Raw genomic sequence first — 18781 nt, forward strand, 5'->3', positions numbered from 1 at the left:
CAGCCGGGGGCCTCATCTGCTACACCACAGCGCCAGCCCCATCAGATCTTCTTTTAATACTATAATTCTGACAAATGCTTTGTTGACTCAAACCTTTTTAATACATCTTCTTAATACAACTAACTAATAACCTTATCAAAACAGAAAAAGTCATTGGATCTCTTAAAGTAAACCGAACTGAAGCCAAGGAGCTTAGCATCTTGTCAAGAGTCATAAAGTAGGCCTTTGGTACAGTGGTTAAAACGCCAGCTGATAAGACCTGGAATCAACCTAAATGGCCATCAACAGTAGAATGGATAAAGAAGTTATGGGATATGTACTCTATAGAATATTATATAGCAGTAAAAAACAATGAAATCCGGTCATTTACAACAAAATGGAGGAATCTGGAGAACATCATGCTGAGTAAAATAAGCCAGTCCCAAAGGGACAAATACCATATGTTCTCCCTGATGGTGACAACTAACCAAGCACCAAAAAGGAAACCTGTTGAAGTGAAATGGACACTAAGAGAAACAGTGACTTGGTCAGCCCTTGTCCTGACTGTTGATGAACAACTTAATACTTATCCCTTTTAGTATTTTTTTTGTCCTACTTAATACTATTGGTTGAACTCTGTAATTAACATACAATTATTCTTAGGTGTTGAAATTTAACTGAAAAATGATCTCTGTTAAATAGAAGAGTGGGAATAAGAGAGGCAGGAGATGTACAATTTGGGGCATGCTCAATCTGACTTGCCCCAAATGGTAGAGTTAGAAAAGTGCCAGGGGATTCCAATTCAATCCCATCAAGGTAGCATGTACCAATGCCATCTCACTAGTCCAAGTGATCAATTTCAGTTCACAATTGATCATACTGATAGGTCTAAGAGTCAAAGAGATCACATAAACAAGACTAGTGTCTGCTAATACTAACTGATGGAATTAAGAAGGAGAGAACAATCCAACATGGGAAGCGGGATACACAGCAGACTCATAGAATGGCAGATGTCCTAAACAGCACTCTGGCCTCAGAATCAGCCCTTAAGGCATTCAGATCGGCTGAAGAGCCCATGAGAGTATTTTAGGCATGGAAAGCCAAGACACTCTGGAAAAAAAAACAAAACAAACAAAAAAACCCTAAATGAAAGATCTCTGCAAGTGAGATCCCAGTAGAAAGAATGGGCTATCAAAGAAGGAGGTACCTTTCTCTGAAGGGAGGAGAGAACTTCCACTTTGACTATGACCTTGTCTAAATAAGATTGGAGTTGGCAAACTCAAAATGCTTCCATAGCCTTGGCAATTCATGACAAGAGCCTAGGGTGATTACTAATGCCATAACCAAGAGTGTCAATTTGTTAAGTCAACAACAAGAGTCACTGTGCACTTACTCCTCATGTAGGATATCTGTCCTTAATGTGTTGTACAATGTGAATTAATGCTATAACTAGTACTTAAACAGTATTTTACACTTTGTGTTTCAGTGTGGGTGCAAACTGTTGAAATCTTTACTTAATATATGCTAAATTGATCTTCTATATATAAAGATAATTGAAAATGAATCTTGATGCGATGGAATGGGAGAGGGAGCAGGAGATGGGAGGGTTGTGGGTGGGAGGGAAGTTATGGACGGAAAAAGCGATTGTAATCCATAAACTGTACTTTGGAAATTTTTTTTTAACTTTTATTTAATGAATATAAATTTCCAGTGTACAGCTTATGGATTACAATGGCTTCCCCCTCCCATAACTTCCCTCCCACCCGCAACCCTCCCCTCTCCCTCTCCCCTTCCATTTGCATCAAGATTCATTTTCAATTCTCTTTATATACAGAAGATCAATTTAGTATAAAGATTTTAACAGTTTGCAGCCACATAGAAACACAAAGTGAAACATACTGTTTGAGTACTAGTTATAGCATTAAATCAAAATGTACAGCACATTAAGGACAGAGATCCCACATGAGGAGCAAGTGCACAGTGGCTCCTGTTGTTGACCCAACAAATTGACACTCTAGTTTATGGCGCCAGTAACCGCCCTAGGCTGTCGTCATGAGTTGCCACGGCTATGGAAGCCTTCCAAGTTTGCCAACTCTGATCATATTTAGACAAGGTCATAAAAGACAGAGTGAGGATAGTAACCAATGATCCTAAGAGTGGCATTTACCAGGTCTGAACAATTATACAGCATTAAGTGGGGAAGAGGACCATCAGTACACACAGGTTGGGAGTAGAGCCATTGGTGGTAGAGGTTATGATTACAAAGGAATGAGGACCAAGTGCACTAGACAGGGCCTAGAACAAAGGACAGAGTCATTATTAGAGGAGCTAAGAAAGGTGCTGTCTAAGCTACAAGTAATTTTTCTGATTGAGAGGCAAATAGAACCTGATAGAAGGGGCTTGATAATAATCTGGTGGGCTTTAGGCCTTGTAAGTTAAGAGGCCCAGGCCTATCTATCTCTTCACATGGGGTATATCCTAAGGGAGGTGTGAACCTCTTAGGGGAAGGCACTCTGTTGACTTTCATTACTTGGCTGGGCTGGGAGGAGAGCTGGCCAGGTAAAGGCAGGGGGCATCTCTAACAAGAAATTTACAGTTCTGCCTGCAATGTTGCTGACCCTCCTTGGCTGTCCCCTCAACTGCAGTGGTCACTTTGGAAGTTGGGCTGAGTGAAGGGCTTTTCAGCTTAGAGCCAATAAGATCTGTGGCTCTGACCTGGGCATCCTTCGACTCCAGGGCAGGTCCATTTCCAGTGATCCAACTCTTGGCAGAGCTGCCAGGGCTCTTCACAAGCTGACTTCTGCTGAAGCCCAGGCTTACCACATTGAAAGCCACTGCAGTGGACTGGCCTGTTGGGTCTCCTTGAGGGCAGATCACTGTACAGATCAGCCAGTAATAGGCCTGCCACCCATTGCTTCTGATGCCTCGCTTTCTTTTCCTCCTGGTTTGTGTTAAAGCAGATCAGAGGATGCAAGTCAAGGGAGTGCCCAAGTCCCATCTCTAATCTTCGGTGGCCTGAACTACAAGTCTATAGTCACAGGCATCTTCTGTAGTAGTTTTTCTAAGGTAGACAATGCCCATGAGGAAAATTATATTCTCACTTTAAAACTTTCTTTCCCTTTGGTCTGAAAGGGAGGTTTTTTTCTACTTACTGTATACTTCGCTGATGGCGAAGTGAATCTAGCTATGAGATTATTATTTAAGTTCTTATTTTGGCTATGCTATTACAGAAAAATGTTAGCCATCTCTTTTATAAGGTCTAAAGATTAAATTGTGCGTCCTACAGATTCCTTTATAATAGAATTAGTTTCCTACCTTGAAGAGAATAGAGAAATGAAAGAACAAGTTGGGCTTAGAATAGAGAAATGAGGGAGCAAGTCCTAGATCGCTTGCTGACAATAGCAATATTACATGAATACTTAGCAATGGAAATTTATATTTATTAAATAAAAGTTAAAAAAAAAAAAAACACCAGCTGAGATGCCCATCTTCTATATCAGAGCACTTGGGTCTGAGGCCCAGCTCTGCTTCTGATTCCAGCTTCCTGCTAAGGTACACCCTGGTGGCAGCAGGTGATAACTCAAGTACCTGGGTCTTGTCACCCATGTAGGAGGCAAGGATTGAGTTCCGGGCTATAGGCTTTAGCCTGGCCCAGCCCTGGCTGCTGCAGGCATTCCGGCAGCAAAAAAACAGATGGAAGATCTCTCTGTGTCCATTTCTCTCTGTCTCTCTGCCTTTCAAATAAATAAAAACAAATCTTAAAAAATTTAAAGTCATGTTTGTTCATGGCAGAGATATAGGGTTGTCACAGAGATTGCTATGTGTTCATCAAAACCCACTTTCCTTTTCACCTGGGAATACAGTCCCCATGCAAACGGATGAGGTTTTATGATGGGAATGAAGTGTATTACCTCACACAGTTCACCTTAGCCACAGTGGCTAAGGTACGGCTTTCCCATACTTTTTTTCCTATCCATAGGTTGAGTGGAAGGACTGAGGACTTAGATGAAGAAAGCAGTACTCTCACATTGGACTGATAGGTACCCGTTTCAGAAGTTAGCAGTGCCCTCATGAATAAGTATCTCCCTCGCAATCTTCCCAGGCCATTGCCTTTCCACTGCCACATGGATATGAGAACTGAAAAAATGCTCTTGGACTATAGCTCTCAATAATGACAATAAATGTGAAATATATATTATTAAGAATGGATGCCGGGGCATAGCAGGTAAAGCCACCACCTGCAGTGCTGGCATCCCATATGGGTGCCGGTTCAAGTCCCAGATGCTCCACTTCTGAACCACTCTCTGCTGTGGCCTGGGAAAGCAGAAGATGGCTAAGTACTTGGGCCTCTGTACCCACATGGAAGACCTGGAAGAAGCTCCTGGCTCCTGGCTTCAGATCAGCATAGCTCCAGCCATTGTGGCCATCTGGGGAGTGAATCAGTGGATGGAAGACCTCTCTCTCCCTCTCCTTCCCTTCCTCCCTTCCTCCCTTCCTCTCTCTCTCTCTCTCTGCCTCTCTGTAACTCTACCTTTCAAATAAATAATAAATCTTTTTAAAAAATTGATGTGTTCTTGGCTTCTGGCTTTGGATCGGTGCAGTGCAACAACCATGGCGGCCATTTGGGGGGTGAACCAACGGAAGGAGGACCTTTCTCTCTGTCTCTCTCTAACTCTGCCTGTCCAAAAAAAAAAAAAAAAAAAAGGATGTGTTGGCCAGCACCGTGGCACAGTAGGTTAATTCTCTGCCTGAGGCGCCAGCATCCCATATGGGCACCAGTTCTAGTCCCAGCTGCCCCTCTTCAAGTCCAGTTCTCTGCTGTGGCCTGGGAAAGCAGTAGAAGATGGCCCAAGTCCTTGGGCCCCTGCACTCATGTGGGAGACCAGGAAGAAGTGTCTGACTGCTGGCTTCAGATCAGCGCAGCTCCGGCAGTTGCGGCCATTTGGGGAGTGAACCAACAGAAGGAAGACCTTTCTCTCTGTCTCTCCCTCTCACTGTCTGTAACTCTAACTCTCAAATAAAATAAATAAAATCTTTAAAAAAAAAATGAATGTGTTGCTGGGGCTGGCGCTGTGGCGCAGTGGTTTAAAGCCCTGGCCTGAAGCACCAGCATCCCATATGGGCGCCGGTTCAAGACCCAGCTGCTCCACTGTTGATCCAGCTCTCTGCTATGGCCTGGGAAAGCAGTAGAAGATGGCCCAGATCCTTGGGCCCCTGCACCTGTGTGGGAGACCTGGAAGAAACTCCTGGCTCCTGGCTTCAGATTGGCGAAGCTCCGGCCATTGTGGCCAATTGGGGAGTGAACCAACGGATGGAGGACCCCTCTCTCTCTCTCTCCTCTCTCTCTCTGTGTAACTCTTTCAAATAAATAAATAAATCTTTAAAAAAAAGGGATGTCGGCCGGCACCGCAGCTCACTAGGCTAACCCTCTGCGCACCAGGTTCTAGTTCCGGTTGGGGCACCGGATTTTGTTCTAGTTGCTCCTCTTCCAGTCCAGCTCTCTGCTGTGGCCCGGGAGTGCAGTGGAGGATGGCCCAAGTCCTTGGGCCCTGCACCCTCATGGGAGACCAGGAGGAAGCACCTGGCTGCTGGCTTCGGATCGGTGCAGCGCGCCGACCACAACACGCTGGCCATAGCGGCCACTTGGGGGTGAACCAACGGAAAAAGGAAGACCTTTCTCTCTGTCTCTGTCTCTCTCACTGTCTAACTCTGCCTGTCAAAAAAAAAAAAAAAAAATGGATGTCTTGGATGCTAAAAATATGACTGCTGTATTCCAGTATAATAAACTCAACTTCACATTTAAGATTATTATAATAAAATGTATTGGGTAATGCATAATTATAGATTGTTTATATAAATTTATATAAATGAGAGAAACTTTTTAATATCTAGACAAAAGGAAAACAAATAAAAAATAGTGGGTTTTGATGCATAATAACTTGAAGAAATAAAAATTTGATAAAAAAGTGTCTTTAAAATGTCTATTAGTTATTTGAAAGAGAGGGACAGAGACAGACAGATCTGCTGATGCGTTCCCCAAATGCCTACAACAGCTGGGGCTGGGCTAGGCTGAAGTCAGGAGGCAGGAACTCATTCTAGGTGTCTCATGTGGGTGGCAGGGACCCAGGCACTTGGGTGTGATCACCTGCTGCCTCTCAGGGTGTACATAAGCAGGAAGCTGGAATCAGAAGCAGAGCCGGAACTCAAACCCAGGCCCTGCAGTAAGGCATGTGGGCATCCCAACTGTATCTTAACTGCTACACAAAATGCCTACCTCAAAAATGAAATTTTTTACTGTCAGAAAACTGACAAATAAGAGCATTAATGAGTTAAGAATTACAGAAAACTATATCTAATCTTCATAAGCAATAAATCCTTTTAAGAACAAGAACTTCTTAGGTTTCCTATATTTGGTATCGTACTTCTTGTACTGCATGTTAAATTATCAGTAATAACTAAGAAACGAGTTAGAAGTTTGATGACTTGCCATATTCAAACATAGATGCTGTTTGATTCTAAATTTTGAAAGGACAGAACCTTATTATGCTACTGTCATTTAGTTATTACAGGTTATTTTTTATGTTGATGTAAGCCCAACGAATAAACAGGCCATACTCCTTTCTTGCCAAGAACTTTCAGGGTGTTTTGGTTCAGACCCCAAGACTAATCAGGAGAAGCCAGGGACTATCGTGTTCAGAGCCTCCTTTCCTGGCACCGATTCACGAGGTCCACGGTGCGAGGTGAACACTGTAGGGTTTTCTTTTTAATTTTTAAAATATTTATCTACAGCAGAGTGACACAGAGAAAGAGATCTTTCATCCTCTGGCTCCCTCTCCAAATGGCTGAAACAGCCATGTGTGGGCGAGGCCAAAGTCGGAAACAGAACTGCATCCTAGTGTCCCATGTGGATGGCAGAGGCTCATGTACTTGGGCCATCATCTGTGCCTTCCAGGTCTATTTCCATAAAGTTAAGAAGCAGAGCAGCCAGCACTCCAGCCGTGGCTTAACATGCTGCACCAAAACACCAACTCCTGAACACTGTAGTGTTCAAAAGACACACAAGTGATCCTGATAAATATCACAAGTTGAAAACCACTGGTGGACATGACAGTCAAGAGATGGCTATATTATTATGCAGTTCAAAGTATTGAATTTTACAGCAGATACTTTGTTTTAAATCTATGTAAACTGAATTTCCTTAAATAATAAAATGTTTTAAGTGAACTAGTGCTCACAGAAGTTAATGGAATATTATTTTCAAAATCAGCATAAAGGTAAAATACCAAAATTGTTTACCTACATATACATTAACAAAAAACAACTTATGCTTCTAAAATAGCATTGTTTTTTCATCTGCTTTCTTTTAAAAATTTTTTAATTTGACATTCTTTAGCATTTTTCCATATTCACTTCATTTGTAAATATTATATACATACACATACATACTACTTTTCTTGAAAGTGGGGATATTAATATCACATAACATGGGATTCATGACAAGGATCATAAAGTAAGGAAAGAATGATATATTATTATGTAGAGGGTATAATTCACTGAAGATGGCACTTCCAACTATAAACCAAATAATATGACACCCACACACTTTTAATATTCTCTCTTTATATGCCAACTTCCACATATAAGAGAAAACATGGAATCTGTCTTTCTGTGTCTGGCTTATTTCACTTAGCATAAAGATATCCGGTTCCATTCATTCTGTTGCAAACGTCTTCACAGAACTAGATAAAACAATAATAAAACTCATATAGAACCACAAAAGATTCTGGATGGCCAAAGCCATCTTGAACAATAAAAACAAAGTCAGAGGCATCACAGTATCAGATTTTAGGACAAACCACAGGGCTACTATAATCACTGAGATTTTTGGTTACAGCAACCACTTTCATGGCTCCAAATAAAGAAGCAAAAGAAGTGTAGGCTTCTGATTTGGACCCTACTGAAAAGACTTAATTAAGTAACTACACATATTTTTAACAATTTTTGTTTTTTCTTATTATTTGAGAGACTGAGAGACAGACACAGAGGTCTTGTCCACTGTTTCACTCCCCGAATGCCCACTACAACTAAGACTGGGTCAGGGCCAAAGCTAGGAATAGAGAACTCAATCTAGGTCTCGCATATGGGTGGCAGAAACCCAATTATATGAACCATCACAAGCTGCCTTCTAGGATCTGCATTAATAGGAAGCTGGAATCAGCATCTAGAGCCAAGAACTTGGAACCCAGGTGCTCTGATATGGGATACAGGGCTTAACCAGCATCTTAACCATTAGGCCAAATGCCCATCCCTTGTTTTTCTTTAAGACATCTGTGACTGGGGCCGGCACCATGGCTCACTTCGCTAATCCTCTGCCTGCAGCACCAGCATCCCATATGGGCACCGGGTTCTAGTCCCAGTTGCTCCTCTTTCAGTCCAGCTCTCTGCTGTGGCCCGGGAGGGCAGTGGAGGATGGCCCAAGTGCTTGAGCCCTGCACCCACATGGGAGACCAGGAAGAGGAACCTGGCTCCTGACTTCTGATTGGCACAGCGCCGGCCATAGTGGCCATTTGGGGAGTGAACCAACAGAAAGAAGACCTTTCTCTGTATCTCTCTCTCTCACTGACTATAACTCTACCCATAAAAAAAAAAAAATCTGTGACTTTGCACAATTTTAACAAAAGAATTTACTGTATATCTATATAATTATAGGACCATAGGCGTTAAAACAATTATATACAGAATTTTTACATCTAGAAGGCTTATTCAACCAAGTAATTCAACTCCTTTAGTTTGCAGATTAAAAAACTGGAGGCCTGACATGGCAAAAGTTACCAACCTAGGACACTTAAGGATCTAACTACAAAGTGGGATCAGAAGGTATTAAATCACTCACTAAGGAATGGGAATTCTTGTATGGCCTGTGAATGATGTTATAAATATCCAAATGGCCCTTGGCAGAAAAAGGTTTCCTACCCCTGGACTACATGTATGAAGGGAGAATGATGACATAGTATGAATGAAAATAATTCAACAGGAAAAAAAAGAGGCATTTGTATTAAGGATCTTATACCAAAGTCCACTGCTCTGTGGCTGCTCCTTAGTTAAGGTTAAAGAGAGCAAGAGTCTGAGGCTGGCGCTGTGGCTTAGTAGGCAGAGCTGCCGCCTGCAACACCAGCATCCCGTACGGGTGCTGGTCTGGTTGTTGGCTGCTGCATTTCTGATCCAGCTCCCTGACGATGCACTTGGGAAAGCACATGAGACACCCAGGTGAAGCTCCTGGCTTTGGTCTGGTCCAACCCCGGCCGTTGTAGCCATTTAGGGAGTGAAACAGTAGATTGAAGATCTGTTTCTCCCTCTTTCTCTTTGTAAATCTGCCTTTAAAATAAATTTTAAAAAATCAATCTTTAAAAAAAGAGACAGCAAAGGTCTCTGAGGTTTCCATGGGACATATATCACATATCTGTCCCTAGCTAATCAAACTGCTCTTTAAAAAAAAAAAAAAAAGATTTATCGAACGGCAGAGGTGTAGAGAGAGAGAGAGAGAGAGAGAGGTCTTCTATCCGCTGGTTCACTCCCCAAATGGCTGCAACGGCCAGAGCTGTGCCGATCCAAAGCCAGGAGTCAGGAGGTTCCTCCTGGTCTTCCATGTGGGTACAGGGGCCCAAGGACTTGGGCCATCTTCCACTGACCTCCCAAGCCACAGTAGAGAACTGGGTCAGAAGTAGAACAGCCAGGACCTGAACCAGGGCCCACATGGGATGCCAGCACTGCAGGTGGCAGCTTTACCCACTATGCCATGGCGCCAGCCCCAACCAAACTGCTCTTAACCCTCTGGCTCTGTGTATTCTTACTTCATCTATTCCTCCTACATGCTTTAGTTTGGAGGGTTGCACTAGAGAATTATTGGTCAGTGAGTAAGAGCGTTTTAGGAAGGTTCTAGAGCTATTCTGTCCAATACAGTAGCCACTAGCCCAGTGGGTTATTTTAGTTTAAACAGAGTTAAAACTTCAGCTCTTTAATTGGACTGGTCATATTTCAAATGCTGGATAGCCCCATGGGGCTAGTAGCCACCAAACTGCATGGTGAAGATATGGAACATTTACATCAGAGAGTTCTACTATACAGTATTGGTCCAGAGTCTACTGTTCTGGGTTCAACTCTCTGCTACTCTAGAAAAGTTATTTAGCTCCTTTCATCTTTATCTTCCTCAACAGCAAAATGGGAATAAATGTGTAGCTTTTTATTTTCAGGGATCCCCCATGGTGGGATTATTAATTGAAATAATGCATTCATAGCCCCAGCATGCAGTAAGTGTACAATGAAGGTGAGTCGCTGTTACTGGAGCTTTGCTTTTCATTAGTTAATGGGAAGGCTGTAACCTTAGTTGTTTCTCTTTATATAATGTTGTTTGATTCGTGTTTTTTTTAAGATTTATTTATTTGAAAGAGTTAGAGAGATGGAGAGAAGGAGAAGGGGGCAGAGAGAGAGAATCTTTCATCTGCTGCAAACGCTGGGGCTGGGCCAAGCTGAAACCAGGACCTTCCACTGCTTTTCCCAGGCCATTAACAGAGAACTGGATTGGAAGTAGAGCAGCCAGGATGTGAACTGGCACCTATATGGGATGCCAGTATTGCAGGCAGGGGCTTTATCTGCTACACCACAATGCCAGCTTGATTGGCTGTCAAAATAAAAAAAAAAAAAGGTCAAATCTCTAGCATTGTCAATTTTTATAGCTAAATTTCATACTTTTTTTTTTTTTTTTGACAGGCAGAGTGGACAGTGAGAGAGAGACAGAGAGAAAGGTCTTCCTTTTGCCGTTGGTTCACCCTCCAATGGCCACCGCGGTTGGCGCACTACGGCCGGCGCACCGCGCTGATCCAAAGGCAGGAGCCAGGTGCTTCTCCTGGTCTTCCATGGGGTGCAGGGCCCAAGCACTTGGGCCATCCTCCACTGCACTCCCTGGCCACAGCAGAGAGCTGGCCTGGAAGAGGGGCAACCGGGACAGGATCAGTGCCCTGACCGGGACTAGAACCCAGTGTGCCGGCGCCGCAAGGCGGAGGATTAGCCTGTTGAGTCGCAGCGCCGGCCTCATACTTCCTATTTAAAATGATCTTTAATAAACTCGGTAGATAACACAACACAAACATCTGAGAATAGGCTATCTCTGAAGCATTTAAAATACATTTCCCTCTGGTTTCTACTTTTTTTTACATGGTAACAGAGGAAATACATTTAACATCTCTGCTTAATTTTATTTATATGATATTACAAAGACGATAAGTACTATTTCAAAGAATTATAAGAGCTCATTCAAGTCTTTTTCATAGCAGACTTTCACTACAATGAACTATGCACTGCTTAATCTTCCTAGGCTACAGGGAAATGTTTAATTTTGAGTGTTTGCCTCTTTCTGCAGTAGGCAATGAATTTATAAATTAGGAAAGTGCCTGAATGTAGAAGAGAGGCAAGTGTCAAACAGAATCAAATCACCAACTATTTCAGAGTAACTCCTAATATAAAATGCTGCACCAGTTAGAAATTGTAGTGATGTTAAGAAAGCTACGCTTCTGCAGTGAAGGGACTTGGAATTCAAAGAGGTAAGTTCCACAAGTTAGAAAAAATTAAACAGCAACACTAACCCTTTAATTTCCAAGGTTTCACACATGTGCTCACATGTGCACACACAATGTGTACCAAGTCCAGTATACTTTTTGATTATAGACTTCTTAGATTTCTTTTACTTCAAGCACTAGAATTTGTACGAGGATTTGTTAATGGAGTAATATTCAAAAGAAGCTTTTTTTTGGAAATCAGAGGCAGGCATTTGGCCTGGAGGTTAAGATGCCAGGTAGGATATCCACATCAGAATACCTAAGGTCAACTCCTGGCTCCAGCTCCCGAGTCTAGCTTCTTACTAATGTGACCCTGGGAGGCAGTGGTGAACAGTCCAGTAATTGGGTCCTGCCACCATGCGGGAGACCTGGACTGCGTTTCCTCAGCCATTTGTGGGCATTTGGAGAGTGAACCAGCAGATGGGAGTGCACGCTTTCTCTCCCTCATTTTCTGCCTCTCAAATAAAAATTAAAAGAAAGTACTTCACAAGAATTATACTGTTTTTGATTTTGAGTGGGGAAGAAAAACTGCTTTGAAATTCTAAATGATCTGTTGGGCTCCCAAGGTAAGGGACCTACTCCTAACCACCTGCATCATTGCTTGTGGCACTCAGAAGTAATGCTTTTGCAAACATACAATTACTGACACTTCCAGTATCTTTTACAAATACTCAAAGCTACAACAAAAATAAAAACATGCAATTACTTATTATAGGTTGGCCGTCCCTCAAATTTTTTATACATATCCTTTTCAGTATCCTTTTAAGAGTGTGCTCAGATATTTAGATATTTACTAGGGTATAAAAGATACACAGATACTATTGCACACTTGATCTTAGCCAAAAGTCCATAAAATACTGTGTATAATTATAAAATATGGATAAAATTGAGATTTAAAAGATTATATGTGTGTATATATATACACACACACACACATTATATCTCTAACCATTATACTAATCGATCATTTTGTACATCCCCAATTGAAAGATAAATTACTGCTGGATTACAAATAAGGAAACAATCAGTATGGGCTAGTGTTTGGGAAGGTGACAAGAAGCAGAATGAGATTTGAAATATGTCTTGGAGTTAGACAGGTAAGGAAAAAAAGGAACCGAAGTTGTCCCCTTTTAGGAAGCAAAAGGTGTCCTCAGGAGAGGACACAAAACAGTATAGGCCGGCGCCCCAGCTCAATAGGCTAATCCTCCACCTTGCGGCGCCGGCACACCGGGTTCTAGTCCCGGTCAGGGCGCTGGATTCTGTCCCAGTTGCCCCTCTTCCAGGCCAGCTCTCTGCTGTGGCCCGGGAAGGCAGTGGAGGATGGCCCAAGTGCTTGGGCCCTGCACCCCATGGGAGACCAGGAGAAGCACCTGGCTCCTGCCTTCGGATCAGTGCGGTGCACCGGCCACGGTGGCCATTGGAGGGTGAACCAACGGCAAAAAGGAAGACCTTTCTTTCTCTCTCACTGTCCACTCTGCCTGTCAAAAAAAACAAAAAACAAAAAACAAACAAACAAAAAACCTCAGTACAAGGGAAATGAAAGCTAAGGAAAAACAATATTGCCCCTTCTCTTCTTAAACAAATTCTAATCCCGGAAGTAAGGAGTTTTTTCCCCTTCTAGTACAGTTGCCAGAATATCTGCAGTAAACAGAGTTAGTTGCTGTCTGTAAGAATCAAATTCCCGGGGCTGGCGCTGTGGTGCAGCAGGGTAAAGCCCTGGCCTGAAGTGCCGGCATCCCATTTGGGTGCCAGTTCTAGTCCCGGCTGCTCCTCTTCTGATCCAGCTCTCTGCTGTGGCCTGGGAAATCAGTAGAAAATGACACAAGTCCTTGGACCCCTGCACCCGCATGGGAGACCTGGAGGAAGCTCTTGGCTCCTGGCTTTGGATCAGCACAGTTCCGGCCCTTACAGCGATTTGATGAGTGAACCAGTGGTTGGAAGATCTCTCTCTCTCTGCCTCTGCCTCTGCCTCTCTGTAACTCTTTCGAATAAATAAATCTTTTTTTTAAAAATGAACAAAAGGTATATTCACATATTGAAGAATAGTGCAGCCATTTGAAAAGATACAGAATATTTAATAACATGCAAAGCTGTTTTAGTGGACATAATTGTTTTTGCCTACCCAGGATTCCTTTTAAGGATAACAGCAACCAACTTTGCCTACTGGGGAACCACTCATTCCCTACTTTAGTCCACAGGGTTTTGGGCAGAGGTGTAAGGCCAAAAAAACATCCTATCTTCTGCTAAGAACTATTGGTTCAGGTAGGCACATGATCCAAACAAGGAACATTTCAGACCAGGTCATCAGGTTAGTTAATGCACTTTGGGAAGAAGTCACTCTTTCCATCTGAGGTTGCTAAACGATACAAACTAAACTTAGACTTGCCAGTGGTTTTTCTGTTACTATCAGAATCTGAGATAATGTCATCATAAAGGCAAATAAAATTTAAAGAGAGAGAAGAATAGATTACTGGTATCTAGATCCAGCCATGTTTAAAGCTAGATGCTATCCTTGAATTTTGTTTATTTCCATCAACCAAAAATTTCTAGTTTTTGGTGAAGTCAGTTTAATTTGAGCTTTCTCTTTTGCAAGCAAAGGATCCTAATTTTAAAACCTGCATTGGTAAGAAAGCCGGTTATAGAACAACATGAACAATAAGATTGAGATTTTTACTTTAAAAATATATTACATGAAGATATTTCAAAAATTTCATGGAAAATGTAATTAAATGAACTTTATGCAAATTTTTTTTTGGAATCCAGGCATAGAAAGGGGTCTTTACAAAGTTCATGGAACTGTGCATTATGAAAAATTATGCATGGACTTCAAAATTTTTTACACCAAAATAAGTTATCTTTTAATTTCATTATTCTAAAAACTTTTTGAAGTGTCCTCATACCTGTACAGGAAGTACACTAGAAGGGGTCGGCACTGTGCTGCAGTGGGTTCAGTCACCACTGTGACATTAGCATCCTGGCTTTCAATCCAGTTTCCTGCTGATGTGCCTGAGAAGTTGGTAGAAGGTGGTCCAGGTTGCTTGGATCCCTGTTAACCATGTAGAAGGCTCAGATGGAGTTCTTGGATCTGGCCTGGCCTAAATCTGGCTGTTGCAGCCATTTGGGGAATGAACCAGTGGTGGAAAATCTCTTTGTCACTCTGCCTTTCAAATATATAAATATGTACATATATTTATATTTATATGTACCACATATATAAATGTATATACTATATTGTACATGTAATACATACATATTTGTGCCACACACAATGTGTGTGTGTGTATGTGTATCAGGACATTTCTAGAAATTAACAATTATTTGGGATAGGTGTGTAATTAGTGATATTTACTTTCACATTTTTGCTTATCTCTATTTTCCAGTGGCTCAAGGTTTATGAGCTCCTTGAAATTTATACTAAACACACACACACACACACAGCATTGTCTGGGGAAAAAGGTTATATAAGTTATAGCAGACTCTCAAGAGTGCAGGACATGACACAGGCACATTCTCCTATGGTCTTTAGTTAATAAGTGGGTAAATCAAGTGAAGTGTAAACTGTGTTTATAGCATGGTCACATGGTGTCCTGCCATGTAAACCTTATTCACATGCAAGGTGACAACTCTGTTACTTAGGACCCAAAATTCCTTATGATGTAAGAAAACAGTCTGTATTTTAATACCAAAGTAATGACTCCTGTGGAGTAAAAGTGGCCAGGCTACAGATCAAGATCAAAGTTAAGAGGTGATGAACTTTTGAATCACTTAGATCAATGGCAGCAGAAATCAGCAGAACTCTAAGATTCAGGCAGACATTTCTCCTTGCTAGAATACAACTGATAAAATCAAGCAACAGCATATGGCGCCTCTGAACTCTTACTTTGAACTGTCCCAATCTACCGTGGGTGTTTTGGTTCTGAGTATGCAGAACCACCTGGCTGTCTTCTTTTCCTAATAACTCGGATTTTAAGTGCTGTGATCTATGTCAATATTATGACTCTTTAAACAAATTAGTATATGTTTTAGCCCATCTTTTTTTTTTATTATTTATTTATTTTTGACAGGCAGAGTGGACAGTGAGAGAGACAGAGAGAAAGGTCTTCCTTTTTGCTGTTGGTTCACCCTCCAATGGCTGCTGCGGCCGGCGCACCGCGCTGATCCGAAGCCAGGAGCCAGGTGCTTCTCCTGGTCTCCCACGGGGTGCAGGGCCCAAGCACTTGGGCCATCCTCCACTGCACTCCCTGGGCCACAGCAGAGAGCTGGCCTGGAAGAGGGGCAACTGGGACAGAATCTGGTGCCCCGACCGGGACTAGAACCTGGTATGCTGGCGCCGCAAGGCGGAGGGTTAGCCTATTGAGCCGTGGCGCCGGCCCCCATCTTTAATATTATATATTTATCTCCAAATATTTACTATGCATTTCATTATTTGTCAATATTATACAGGAAAAATAATTGTTCCCAAATAATATACAAAAGCTAGATAAATGTTAGTGTAACTTCTCTTGCATTAACCATGAATGGCTTTGATTTGTTTACAGCATCATGGCAACCAACTAGGGAAGTTGAAGGTTTACTTAATCACACAGCCAAGAGCAGATAAAAGTATCCTAAGACAAAGGTCAAGTAAAACTGAAGGGAAAAGAATTAGGTGTCTTTAATCTAAGAAAGAAAAAAGTGTCCCCAAGAATAAAATTTAAAAAGGGTATTTCTAAAAAACATCTAGATTGTTTTTTGTTTTGATATTAATTGCCCCTCACATCTAAAAATCACATTTTCTTTCAGTACATTTTGTTTTTGAAATAAAGCAAGTGTTTTAGGAATAGTTTGGTCTCAAAATATGTGAACTGTTTTTGATCTTACTTTGATCAATCACTCATCTTTGATTAGCATTTTTTAAACAATTGTTTAGATTTTAAGAATATTATATCTCCTATAAATGAAAACATCAATTTTATGTTGTTTAATAATGCACATAGATATCTTTCGATCAAAAAAAGCAAACTGCTTTCTTTCCTAACGAGTGTACTACCAAGACATTTCAGCATACATTCTAAGGAATACATCACTTTCAGTAATCATTAGCTATGCAAACTACCTTTGTTGTAAGGAAGTGCAGTGACCGATGCGTATATAATCTTTCCAAGATTATTTATTTATATATATTTATATTCACATTATATTCTGTCCTGGTAGTTAACATACGCTAATAGTATTATAAGCTTTGCTGGTTAATAAAAGAATGGTTTTTTTTTTATCTTATTATTCTTAATGTATTATATCAAATTTCAAATGGAACAATGATTATTCTTTCATTTCCCACAAAAATGGTAAATCATGTACCTTTTCCAATATAAATTACTCTTTTAAAAGTAATCAAAAATTTAATTAACGTTGATTTATCCTCTTTATGGCAACAAGTCTCCAAAGAACACAAAACAATGAAACCACATTAACTCAGTTGATCTCTATATTAAAATTATTAGTGGCTCCTATTCCCTTAAGACAATGCCAAATCATGAACCACTTAATTTTTTTTAATTAGATACATTATTTACCTATGCAAAGATACTTCCCTCGCTTCATTATACAAATGACTACAGATGGCTGGTCTATATCTTTTCTCATTCCAACACCACAGTTCAGAATTCCACGTTCTGAAGATTAGAAGAGAAGGTGGAGAATATCCCCAAGTCAGAGAATTTGTTGTCTTAATCCCTTATGATGCCTACATCAGCAATAATGTGCTTGTAAATTACAAGTGTTACCAAAACTTGCAAATACATTTCAATAGAAAAGTAAGATATTTGTGCCCTTAAATATTCAGAAACGTTTGTGAATGAAGATGAAGATGACTTTCATGCTCTAATTTGTTATATAATATTATAGTACTTTAAACTGATTAATAAGAGAACCTATTTCAAAAAGAAAGCCAGATTTCAATGATGAAGATAATTCTGAAATTGCCTATTTTTCTTTATTTTAGCTCATTTCCCCCTCTTCTTGTCCCCTTTCATCAGTTGACCATATTTAGCCTCTCTAATGTTCACTAAAAGTCTTCTGAAAAAATGTCTTTCATTTCTCAAATATCACAAATTTTAGTGAGAGTGAAGGTAACAGGAATTAGTACTGTCATGTTGAAAGAGATCTGTTACTTAGTATTCTCTGTATTAGTCTGGAGAACTGCAACATAGACAGGACAAAGAAGTGACCATAAAGAATATATTACTGACAACTACAAGGTGCATCTCTTCATAAAACCTTTCATTCTCATTAAATTAAAAAAGACTATTATTTGTTTAAACTGAAATGCCATATAAAATTTTATACTATAGGAATGTCTTCTATAGTTTTGCTGTGAATACAGAAGGTAACTGAATGAAGCAAACCGCAAGGCAATGATACGTAAAACTGCCACTATATATTTTCAAAGCATAGCCAGATCTATATATGGAACAACACATTTCAAAATGAATGCTATTTGTTGTCTTTATAATATTACAGAATATTAGAACATTTTTTAAAGCAAATCCTAGCAAAAGTACCACATGTTCATAGCATGGTAGTAAATACGTGTATGTATATAGATTGCACAGATACATATATGATCAAGAATTTTAAATACTAAATTATTTTAAAACATTACAGAGACCGTACACCCACACCCCATTCTAACAATAAGAAAATAATCGACCTGCATGAACTGGAATCAGATTCATTTTCTTCTTCACTAGTGCCATCCTCCACTTCTGGTCTATCCAGCCAGTGTGCACCGCCACAATCTTCTGCTGTAAACTCAAATGCAGGGACTTCAGAGGTGGATGCCATTGGCCAAGAAGGTGAATTCTGAAAATCCAGTTGGCTGGACCTTCGGTAACCAATTGAAGCCAAAGGCAATTGTAGGCTACACGTATCTAAAAACTTTCTCCCACCGCTTGCTCCAGTCTGTCCTCGATTCCAAAATTCTCCCTGCTGGCTGTCAACTGTAGAATGAGATGATGCTTGATGGCCAAACCACCTCCATCTGATTTTCAAAATCTGTTTCACATCAAACTCTTTACGAGAACCAGACATCCTCAGAGAAACCAAGTGATCGTCTAGGCAACGGGCAAAAAGCACTGCACACAGATTTGTGCATCCAACCAAGACAAGAGAAGTATATGCCCTGCTGTATACAACAAACAGATTTAAAG

General features: G+C 40.8%; 1 protein-coding gene across 4 annotated transcripts in view; it reads right to left on the reverse strand.

The window, feature by feature from the left end:
• KLHL5 (kelch like family member 5) overlaps positions 1 to 18781 on the reverse strand; it is a 76078-nt gene that overhangs the window by 35621 nt on the left and 21676 nt on the right. The window contains exons 1-2 of one of the 4 annotated variants that reach the window (XM_062213585.1): positions 18283 to 18720; positions 17147 to 17245 (exon numbers count right to left, since the gene is read on the reverse strand). The exons of 1 other annotated variant lie outside the window; for it this stretch is intronic. In XM_062213585.1, coding sequence (XP_062069569.1) covers positions 17147 to 17245; positions 18283 to 18662 — 479 coding nt within the window. In that variant the 5' untranslated portion in view covers positions 18663 to 18720. Of the gene's footprint in view, positions 1 to 14491; positions 14565 to 17146; positions 17246 to 18282; positions 18721 to 18781 lie in introns of those variants that run through there. 2 more of the 4 variants (XM_062213584.1, XM_062213587.1) reach the window with 2 other exon arrangements.

Source organism: Lepus europaeus, chromosome 16 (assembly GCF_033115175.1).
Source record: "Lepus europaeus isolate LE1 chromosome 16, mLepTim1.pri, whole genome shotgun sequence".
Lineage (NCBI taxonomy): Eukaryota > Metazoa > Chordata > Mammalia > Lagomorpha > Leporidae > Lepus > Lepus europaeus.